The following is an 11,931-nucleotide window of genomic DNA, read 5'->3' on the forward strand; positions in this document are numbered from 1 at the left end:
AAAGCAGCGCGTGGGCTTCCTCTGAGTTTTAGATCAACTGAAAGCGTCTGCATTTATTACCCAAATCAGTTGCGCATTTACAAAGGATACACATATACAGCTCTGGATACTGCAGCAAACGATCCCTCTGAGGTAAAGATGAAACAACTCATCACATTATTAGAAAAAAACAAAACAAGCTGCAGTGCAGAGATTTGAATGAAATACTGAAATCTGCACAGGCAGTATGATGAACAAAATCTTTATGCCTCACTTTATTTCAGAGTTACATTTCTGTCTTCAGTGCAGACGTTACAAATCAGTGACAGTGTGATTTGAGCCACACGTACTAATGCACTCGTGTGTCTTTACAGTATTGCTATATTCACGTCCCCTCTTGATTAAGATTTTCCGGACAACTGTTCCAACAAATCTATCCAGAGTTCAGAGGGGGGTCTTGCACATCAATGCACATGTTTTTCTGTCCTGTGCACTGATGAAACACATTGGCAGTCCTCCACTTGCATCTCACACTGTTGTCCTGAGAGCCGTTTTTGTAGTTTTATTCATTTCCATCTGCATTTTGGTCATGTTAAACCTTATTAAAAGTCCTGATTTAACCATTACAGGCACCAATCTCTTAAACACTAGGAAAAGACAAAGAAAAGAGAAAGAAACTAATTACAGTTTTCTGTGACTGAAATGCAGTTAGTCTTTGTTGAAAATTTGGGGTTGTAGCAGCATATCCTCCTCATTAAGCCCTTGTGAACTATGTTCCATTAGGCTTTAGTCTGTGGTCTGCTTACAGCAGTTCAGAGGGCCTTCACAAGTCATTTGTCCAAGCACATTACTGTCTTTCTTGGGTTCTCTTTGAAAAACTGTCAGAGCTCAGGTTTTCCTCATCATCCGACGGGTTTGCCAGATCTGGAACTTGCTATAGGCGGTCTGCAGCATTTCCTCCAAGTGCCCTGTAAGCTGTGGGAACACCAAAGAGACTTTAGCACTACATCTACGAGGTGAAAGAAAGCCTCTGCAACACTGTCGATGGCTCAAAAACTTACATTTGTACTCAAATACTGACGCTGAATTTTCTCCTTGAAAGGATGAAGCTTAGTCATTTGAAATCTCTCGAGGTTCGACTTCATTTTAATCACCTGCAAGAAAGAATACAAGATGAAACAAATAAATATAAAAAACAAACAAGTTAATGGTGTCCAGACACAGATAGAAGTCAACTAATTCACAAAAGTTTCAGCTTTGTGGTGGCAAGCATGTCTACTAGTAATCATAGCAAATATGTAGTTAAGTATACTTATTGTTTTACTTAGTTTACTCATGAGTTTTCTTGACATTTCTTAAGTGCTGGGATTAGTTATGCTGGTGGGATGAGTCACAGATGTCACAATATTGTCAAAGTGAGAAAAAGGGCAAAGTCAGCAAACTCTTAATAACAGTTTTCTTTTACCAAGATTTTACATGGGATTTTATAGCTTCAGTTTTAATGTATCAGTGATAATTTCAGTTAACAGTCAAATTCATTTACACAGGTCTTTTTAACCTGAAATAACAGTGCAATTGGGAGAGCTGCTACTAAGATGTGTCAAAAAGCTTAAAGATGAAAGCTTTTTTCTTCCACTTTAATTTCAAAACTCAAAGATACAGTATTGTGAGAACGTCTTGAGCCACCCCTCATTTCGTTATATTTTGCTGACCTTCGGTCTAAGAAGCTTAGAAAGAAAGCGAGCAGACTTCTTCAAGTTTTGTGAAAATGAAAACTTAAAGAAATCCAGCCACTTTCTTTCCAAGCTCCATAGAGTACCATGACCTGGGTGACTGAGAATCTACACAGACATATTACTGACCTACGAAATTATCAGGCATAAAAATGAGCCAATTTTTTGTAATTTTTCACATTTTGTTACTAGCAGCCTGACACCCCCCCACATGCAAAAACCACACAATTTCTCCTCATTCTTTAGTTCACTCTATGAAAAATGGCAAAGATAACATATTTTAGTATTTTACAATACTGTTTCGAAAACATCTGATGGCAACAGCTTCATTTTACAGCATGATAATGATCCCAAACACAATATCCTTCAAGAAGCCAGAAGAAATATTTCTGAGGACTACTTACAGAAATTACATAAAAGCTTGCCTAAGAGAGTTCAGGCTGCGTTGAAGAATAAAGGCGGTCATACCAAATATAAACTTTCGCTCTTGTTAGAATTGTACAAACTCTGTTTTTTCCTTATATACTGTACACACAGCACCTATTTCCCATTGTCCTAGGAAAATATAAAGAAATGATTGGCTCAAGACTTTCGCACAGTACTTATGTTCACGTTCACTCAATATTAATGCCAATTAATTAATTACTCCCAAAACTACATGCAGGCAGAAATACACATTAAATACAAAGATGATTTTCTTGTGTAGTCAAATATATGGGTCACAGGGATAATGGAAACAAAATGAATGTCAGTCACCTTCTCCTCCAAAAACGGTGTATTTACAGGAAAACAGGACCAGAAGTGTCTCAATAGCTCTCCAGCAGCTACATAAAGATGCTTCAACTCTCCCTGAACCTCAGTTGGTACCATTTCTGGAAGGAAAAAAGACAAACCTTAATTATTCTCAAAGCTGTTAGGTAAAATATGTTTCAATACAAGACAACCGATGGTTTTTGTGGTGGAAATTAAACACATTTAAGGAAAGAAAAATACTGGCAGCTGCCAGTGCTACCCCCTCAGCCTCCTAGCAGATACACCTAACATATGAATATCAAAATCCTAGGTGACTTTTTGAGTTATCGCATTAACAAGATTTCCAGAAACTTCTAACTGTGACCTTGAGGTCACTGAGATTTAAACTGTCCAAGATTTTTATTAAATGCACCTATGACATTGCCTTGTTCACAAGTTATCCACGCCGCCCACCCCAGGTGACAACAATACCTGATCAGCACATATCTCAGCAGATAGAAATTAAAATTAAAAACTTGACATTCATCATGTTGCTCAATCGTTTATAGCTTGCCAATAGTCAGCAACAATGCTTTTACCAAATCTGTAGTACACACTTGTAGTATACACTTACGATTTATGGCTTGCTGTGCACCTCCCTGCATGAGGACGCCACCTGGAGAAAGTGCTGCAATGGCAGAAGTAGCTGCTGTGCTGGACAACACCTACAAAAAGCGTGACTGTAGTTAAAATCTGTCATGCTCATAATTTGATAAAGCTGTAACAGTAAGCAGATTAGGTAATTACAGTGATATCAACAGTACAACTAAATGTAGAGGATCTGAAATTGAATTTTTTAGCTCTGAGAGGTTTGATTATCCATCCATCCATTTTCTTTCGCTTACTCAGGGCCGGGTTGCGGGGGCAGGAGCCCAAGCAGAGAAGCCCAGCCACCTCCTCCAGCTTATCCGGGGGAACACCAAGGCGAATCTCTCCAGCGTGTCCTGGGTCTGCCCCAGGGCCTCCTCCCGGTGGGACATGCCCAGAAAACCTCACCCAGGAGCAGTCCTTGTCAGATGCCCGAACCACCTCAACTGGCTCCTTTCGATGTGGAGGAGCAGCGGCTCTACTCTGAGCCCCTCCCGAATGGCCGAACTTCTCACCCTATCTCTAAGGGAGAGGCCAGCCACCCTTCAGAGGAAGCCCATTTCCGCCTATGTTTTCCCGATCTCATTCTTTCGGTCACTACCCGAATCGTTAGATTATCTCTAACAATTTAAATACTCAAGTACGATAATCTAAATCTTTTTTTTCTACCAAAGAATAAATTAATTCCAAAATTGTAGCAGACTGAACTAATTAAATATTGCAATATATTACAAAGTTTACAATATATAAGAAAGCTCTGATAATCACCCTTTGAAACTGAAAATATCAACATCATCTACTGATTGCAGTCTGGGAAAATGAAATGTCTCCCAATCAGATGACATAGGCAACACTGAATATAAGCTTCAGTATGTGAAATGTCCCATATCTGAGGGAAGAGTCATAAATAATGGATGTCTGCCAAGGTTTTCCCAGTAAATGACAGGGCTGCTTTGTGATGGGTTTAAGCACTCAACTTCCTGGCTTATATTTCCATTTAAATGGACTTGTTCACAACATTAACTATGTGTTTAAAAGCCTTTCTGCCTTGACTTTCTGACACAGAGTACTGGAGGCTCACATCCTAAACATGTGCCTAGAGCGACACTGATTACCAAGCTGTAAGAACAACAACATCACAGGGATATCAGACTCTTTGTTGGGCACCTCCCTGACATGTGCTCTCCTGAACTTTACCTGAAAATTAGTTGCTAAACTTCATAGCTGTGCATGAATGACTCCAAAGATCAGTGACGGTTGAATCACAACAGAGGCTCATCATTAGCATGCATGCATTTAATTGTAGTCTGAATGAGTATGTGAATGCAGGTGAAGATCTAATGACATCTTTAGCCAAATGCTAAAGTAACAGAAACACAAAGTCTGGGCTCTAACCTGAGTGAGGCTGGGTTTGTAATTAGCCATCTCATGACGGATGTAGTTGACAGAGTTGATGATATCTTGGCTAGTTGTATACTGCTGGGATTGAAGTGGCACAGGTCCATGAGCATACCTTATAAAAAGAAAAGTGAGAAACATCAGATAGAATCTGGCTAAAAACGAGGCAGTTAGCCTAAAACATGAATCAGTGCTGCAAAATAGAAGAGCAGCACCTTCTGCTATAGCAACAGTATGCTGTAGCAAAAACATTTGACCTTGTATTACATCACATCTATTATGAAACACTTCAAGTGAGAACTTTGTACATAAGAAGTAAGGATCAGCAACAACAAACCCTCTTCTCAAACTTTGTAGAACTCTACAGCCAATAATCAGCCAAGCAAACTATCTCGGCTATACAAACTTTTCTAAAGCTGACAGCTAATCAGCACCTAATGCAGTGCTTCTGTGAGCTGCGAGCCAGTGCAGGGAAAAACATGGCATGAAACTAAGATTAATAGATATAATTTCTGTTGGGAAAATAAACTAGCATTATATGTGGATGTGATCTTTTTTGGCTTCTGATGTGAAGGGTTTGTGTTCAATTTATTTAACTCATGTAAACAATATACAGAAGAGGTTGCAGGTAAGAACTACTGAGCTAATAATGGTTTAGTCAAAAGATACAGCCAGGCAATGATGCAATCAAAAACCACCGGACTTTCCAAAACTTCCAGTCTTTGTTCTGTCAGCTTCCTCATCTGCAAAAATCTCTCAATAAACTACATTTCAAAACACAAACGCAGCTTACTGAACAATTTCATAAACTGCAAAATTCTTGGAAAATAAAAGACAGCTAAATTACATCAGTTGTTTGTATGTTAACCTAGATGTTTTTAAATTTTAGGAAAAAACAAAACGGTAAATGAACTGGTTCTCATATAGCACTTTTCTACTCTACCTGAACACTCAAAGCAGTTCATTCAACCTGCCTCACTCACCCATTCACTTTATTCTTTAATTTATTGCTTTTTCTACGCGCGTTCTATCTAACATTCACACACAACTTGAGAGCAACTTGGGGTTCGTATCTTGCCCATACTAACTCCATCTTGGCTCTTCGTATGGTGTTTTAGTATCTTGGCATGCAGACTTTAGTAGCAAGAGATCAAACCACCAAGCCTTCCGATTAGCAGATGAGCTGCTCTGTCTCCTGAGCTACAGCCAGCCCATAAGTTGTGTGTGTACGTTTTACATTTATTAACTAATGATAATTTAGAATCACTTTACACCTGTTAACCGATGATATTATTCGATTAAAAAAAACAAAACAAAACATGGAGTCACCCAGAAAAAATTAAATAATATATATGAAAATAAGTGGACATGTGGTACCTGTCAGACTTCTTCAGGTTTAATGGGACTGTTTTTGGTCTGTTTTCCCTTTGCAGATCCTCAAATTCTATGGCTTCCTGTAGTTTAACCTAAGAAAGTTTGTCCACAGAACAGAGTCAGTGAAACTACTACAGAGAGCGCTATACTGTGAAAATGCAAAGCCACTGTACCTTCTTAACAGGAGGTTGAAAGAAGTCAGAATCCCTCGAGTTTCCATCCGTACTGCTTGTCTCACTGGCTTGGTCAGATGCCAACTCCCTTCAAAAACAGGAGATTTTCAGGAAAATGATAAAAGACGCTGAAAAGCTTGCACTCAGGTTTAAGTGTGACTTCTTTACCCTCTCCTCGAGCCTGCTGCCAGGACCATGGCACTGTGATGGTTGAACCGCTTTATAATGGCAGAGTTACTGCTGTCCTTCACCGACTTGTTTGCATTGGAAGTTGAGGGCTGTGTTGTGCAAATTCCATAACCCTGTGTCACAAAAAACAGGTTTTGATAGGTAAAGGAAGGTAAATGATTAAAGAGTTATCACAAATGACTGAGGATGGCTAATAATCATCTTACCTCATCTAATGTTTTATCCTCCAACGACTGGAGGTCAACCAAAGGATTCTTTACTCCTTGAGTCACGAGAGACTTTAACCCTGCATGGATTGAATGTTAAAACTTTACATTAATGGCTTCTTACATGTGGTGGCAGTCCTAGAAAGGAGTCAGATTGCCTACCCTTCTCATCCTGCTTTGCACACTCTGAGAAGATATCCTGTGTCCCTGTGTTGATGCGGTCTCGGTGAAAATAATGTGACTGGAAAAAGCGGGTCCAGAACTCCTTTTCTGTCAGGTTATGAGGCACATTTTCGCTATACTTCTGCTTCACTGCAAGTAAAATGCAAAGTCAAAAAATTAATTTCTAAATGTCATGAGAAACACCAGCTGCACATTTAATAGACTGAGGAAAAACATCGAAGGCTCTATGCAGTTTTCTCACTGACTTTGCTTCAGTGAGAAAACTGTAGTTTTGCTTCCTTTCTGATTGATTGCATGCCAGTTAGTAAAATCATTAGGGCTATCATATCCCGATATAAGACATTTATCGTCCCAACAACGATATACATTACAAAAATTTTTACATTTTCTGTAAATTCTGTGAATCTCGAGTAACACGAATTGCGTGAAGTATTTCCAGCTGGGCGTCATGTACCTGGAGTCGAGTGTTTTGACTGGTCTTTCTGTTTGTCATCAGTTTATTATGAAAAATCACAACAGGATCTTCAGCTTTATTGTGAAAGGTTTATGTGGAAAATAAACAAGCGGACGGCGGAGCCACACGCTGAGTTTACCGTCATTGTTGCTAACGACAACGCGTAAAAACAGTCGCTTGTCCGTCCGTAGTGTAGTTATTTTAAATATTAGAGGAAGAGAGAACTTATTAATATAGCCACTACAGTGACCATCAAAACCATGAAAAAAATATTGCTGTAAACTTTTTATTTTGCGACACCATGAAACAAAGGACAGCGTAATATTAAACGATAGACGTTTCCATATCGTCATCAGATAAATATTGTTATATCGAACAGCCCTAAAAATCATTGTTGCAGGCTCTGACTGAAATAAAAACCTGAGCTTGTAATAACCACTTCCTGGGATTTTATGCGCTTAAGAGTTGAAGATAACATAATTCTTTACCTGCAGGATATGTTCTGAAGATGGATTCAATAATGTCAGCTGTCAGGTTATATCTCAAGCCATTGCAACCATCTGTTTGAGGTCTAATGTCTGCCTGTGGAGCATAAAAGTGAGGTCTGTTAAACTTTAGCTGTAGGTAAGAGCTTCAGATTAGAAAATGTGACATAATTATGTCAGACTTCATGGACTCACCAAAAATGCTCCAGATATACCGACTTCCTGTTTGTTGTTATACGGTGAGGGGTCTGTGTTGTTAATGCCTCCTAACCGGTTGGCCCAGAATTCCTCAGCACTGATCACTTGGCTCACCACAAGGTCTTTATATAGCTGGAAAAGCACCGGATCTTCTTGAAGCATCCTGCAGGAGAAAATACAAAAATAAAAGAGTAAAAGTGTGTTGACACATACAAATGCAAAGGAGCTGGGAGCATCTTTATTGGGTTTACTCTTTTTCTCAGTCAGATCATTAAATAAGACAGATGCAAATTGACAATTCGATCTTTGACTCAAGAAGTGCCAGATCTGTGTACTATTATGCAGACATTCATTTTGTTACCCTTTATTGCACTACAAAGTCAATTTGGTTTTAGAGTTTTCGTTAATTGTATTTATTTTATTAATTTTAGCCATATCTTGTAAGATCAGACACACTAATGTGGAATGCAGCGTTTTTAATCACAATATTTCCACACACCATTTACACTACTCCTACAGCATTTTAGGATCCTTTAACCTAAAAATGCTGCTGGTCCAGCTTTGGTTGAAAATTGACAGAAAATGAAGGTAAAACTGCCCCATGCAAATATGTCACATGTGATGAGGTAGATGAGATAAGGTAGCTCGCAGTATCTTAGCAGCAGCATCCCTCTATTATATGTCAAGGCCCAAAACAAACACAACTAGAGATTTTAACAAAGAATACTATTGGCAACTATATGGACTGCATGTGTGATTTTTATTACTTCCCAACCCAAAAGGAATAAGTAAATAATGTCATGGATGACAGAGAATGTGTTTTCCTCTCTAGCTTCTGCCAATCTGAATATGAGAGCTAACACTGCGGTAATGCTACGTTCCATTTGGAGTCAGAAATCCAGAGTTCCCAGTTTGGCATTTCCACTGGAATGCTATCTTCAAAAATGTGGAAAGCCACACCAATCCGATAAACAGAAGTAAAAGTTTAAAATAATCTGTACTACCACTGTTATGTATTTTGACTCAGAGAACTGATCAGGCTCTATTTGTGAATGTGCAGCAGCAGCAGGCAATGCACTGCATTTCAGGTATTGCTAGTCATAGCTGAATGACTACGTTTCCAGATAACAAACAAAACCAGGTTTTTCCACTTCTACTGGGGTACTGCGGTCCATTCAGGTTTGAAAGCTCTGAGATCCAACTTCTCAGAAAAAACAAATGCAGCTGGGAATCTACACCCCAGTTCACACAATTTAAAAATGAAGGCCCCCATTTAAACATCCAAAATTGAATTACAAACACAACCACCACATATTACTGCAGGCAGGTTAGTACAGACTGAGATTACTTCTGCTAAAACATTAACCTAAATTGATACATGTATTTATGTTAAAAATCTACCTGTTTTTCTCCTCCAGCTCCTTGTTGGCTTTCTTCTTGAACTTAGGCAGCAGCTGCTGCAGCAGTTCCTTGGCAGCCTCTCGGTCTTTGAGTGCAGTGCTCTCGTTGGCAAAGTGGAATGTGGTGCTCTCGCCAGTGTGAAGGACAAGCTGGAGCTGGACTTTGGCTTTCCCATCAGGGCTGATCTTCTGACCTGTACAGAGCAGAAACAGCAGCTTGAGGAATTTTCGTAGAGATGAGCATTTCTGTGCCTCGATTTGTAGTTTAACGGCATCTAGTACTCACAGCGGATATCAGCATACAAGTGGCTGACTGTGAAGCGGTCTTTGCCTTCTGGACCCCAGGCTATACGTTCAGCCATTAGATAGAGTGTACCATCCTGCTTCTTCTGGCGAACCTTTTTCACCACCAGCAGCACCTCCTCTGATAGCGATGTCATGGCTCAAAAACAACTAACTGAGAAAACAGATAAACTGCCGCTGATTATGAGTAGTAACTACGCACTAATATAATCATGCACTATAAAATGGAGATTAGCAACAAATATGGGTTAGTGGGATGAAAAAATACTAACGGTAACTCAAATAAAAGTGAACAGTTAATTCTCAGTTTATTCAAGAACCTCAAATAAGCTGCAAGCAATAATAATTTAAACTCCCTCCACTATAGTGCCATAACTGTAAGTTCTACTTCTTAGGAAGTCTCTCCTATACAACCTTAATGGCACTTAAACATATGCAAAGTCGACGTGGTGTTGACTGTTTTATTATATCTACTCAGCTAAGCTGCCTAACGTTAGCTAACAGTGCAGAAGAAAAAAGCTTCAGGGTGAAGTCGGGAGAAAACTTACTTTACCTCAAAATAAATCAATACAGCAACGAACGCCTTGCTTCCCCTCAACACATAATCTCGACACACTTTATTCTTCAGTATAAAAACTGCAGAATTAGTTACACTGGCGATTTTTTTCACGACTCTGGCAGCGAGCGACTCGACTTCAGCGCCGACATGACTGCCGAGCGGTGTGTTACACTATAAAGGTTCCGGTGGGATGAGGCGAAGATGACCGTCGTTCCACCAAAGGCAGAAGTGAAAGGTACGATTTCGATTTAACGTGCATTTTAACCACATTAATAGATAAGTTATCAGTAATTACGATGCTGTTAAGGAGGATATTAAACATGATTGAGGGGGGACAGTGTATGGCATTTTGCATTAGCTCATTTAATGTGAACAAATGTTTCAAATATTAGGCTGAAAATGTAACAACGCATTATTGTAAAGTTTGTATAAATTACTTTCCTTCAGAGCTGTCTTAATTCTTCTTGAATAGATTCTTCAAGGTGGTGGAAACATTCATTGCTTGACTTGAGATCTGGTGAGGCCACTGAATACAGTGAACTGATTGTCATGTTCACGAAACCAGTTTGAGATGTTTTGAGATTTGTGGCACACGTATCTTGCTGGAAACAACAATTTTTGAAGATGGGTACACTGTGGTCATAAAGAGATGAACGTGGTCAACAGCAATACTCGGGGAGACTGTGGCAATTAAATGATGCTCATTAGGTACAGGCCAGAGTTTAACAAGAAAATATCCCCTACATACCATCATAGCACCAGCAGCCTGACCTGTCAGTTTCTCTTTCTGATCCTAACATCTGAGTGTTCCAGCAGAAATCAAGGCTTATCAAACCAGGCAATGTTTTTCCATTTCTCTATTGTCTAGTTTTAGTCAGTCTGCATGAATTGTAGCTGAGTTTCCTGTTGTTAGCAGACAGGAGTGGCACTCATTGTGGTCCTGCTGTAACTCATTGCGTTCAAAGTTTGATATCTTGTGCATTCAGAGATTCTCTCCTGAATACCGTGGTTGCAGTGTGCGGTTATTTGAGTTAATGGTGCATTGCTATCAGTTGGAAGTAGTCTGGCTAGTCTTTTCTGACTTCACAAGGCAATATTACAACTCACTGTGGCACCATCCTCTGTAAACTGTAAAGATGGTTGTGTGGGAAAATCCCAGTAGATCACCAGTTTCTGAAATACTGAGACCAGTCTGGTTGCCATCCATGCCATGTTCAAAGTGACTTAAATCAACTTTCTTCCTCATTCTGGAATTCTGTTGAGTAATGAAATTCAGCAGGTCATCTTGGTCATACATCTATATGCAGTGAGTTGCTGCCATGACATTTGTGTTATATAGAGTCTAAAACTGTTAAAAACAGCCTTTTAATACCTCTTTCTAATAATTTATTTTCTTAATGCTCATAATATTATAAAAATAGATTGCATGCTCTTACTTCCCTGGCTGTTTCAAATTTTTAAACAAAGTTTGCCTTGGCCAAATAATCTCAGCTGTTTCACTAATAGCTTTACCCTCCTTATTGCTTTATAGATTATTAACATAACATATTCAGATGTATTACCTATACCAGTTGCATATATAGCAATTCCCCATGGCTTATCACATACTCAATTTTGGGCTTCTTCTTTTAGCTGCTACCTTTAGAGGTTACCAGAGTGGATCATCTGTCTCTATCTCACCCTGTCCCTACTGTCACATCAATCCTCTGCATTTCATGTCTCTGTCTTGCATCTCTAACATTGTCTCTGAAAAGCTCTACCTGAGGTGTCCCTCTGATGTACTCTTTTGTAATCTTGTTCATTCCAGACACCCTGCCAGCATCTTTACCTCTGCCACCTCCAGCTTTACCTCCTGTCTTGTTTTCTTTGTTTTATAGTGCCACCATCTCCAAACCATATATCATAGCAAGTCTCACT

At 39.3% G+C, this 11,931-nt stretch overlaps 1 protein-coding gene across 1 annotated transcript; it reads right to left on the bottom strand.

The window, feature by feature from the left end:
• Nucleotides 1–225: 225 nt before the first annotated feature.
• Nucleotides 226–10,191, bottom strand: gtf2h1 (general transcription factor IIH, polypeptide 1). Its single transcript, XM_031747374.2, has 15 exons — nucleotides 10,009–10,191; nucleotides 9,439–9,609; nucleotides 9,154–9,346; nucleotides 7,750–7,915; nucleotides 7,558–7,651; nucleotides 6,595–6,744; nucleotides 6,433–6,512; nucleotides 6,206–6,339; nucleotides 6,038–6,125; nucleotides 5,868–5,956; nucleotides 4,488–4,605; nucleotides 3,079–3,169; nucleotides 2,469–2,584; nucleotides 1,041–1,133; nucleotides 226–954 (listed from the first exon to the last, which is right to left on the bottom strand). Exons 2-15 carry the CDS (start codon nucleotides 9,590–9,592, stop codon nucleotides 868–870), a joined length of 1,653 nt encoding a protein of 550 aa, XP_031603234.1. The 5' UTR covers nucleotides 9,593–9,609; nucleotides 10,009–10,191; the 3' UTR covers nucleotides 226–867.
• Nucleotides 10,192–11,931: the final 1,740 nt, after the last annotated feature.

This window comes from Oreochromis aureus, linkage group 7 (assembly GCF_013358895.1).
Source record: "Oreochromis aureus strain Israel breed Guangdong linkage group 7, ZZ_aureus, whole genome shotgun sequence".
Lineage (NCBI taxonomy): Eukaryota > Metazoa > Chordata > Actinopteri > Cichliformes > Cichlidae > Oreochromis > Oreochromis aureus.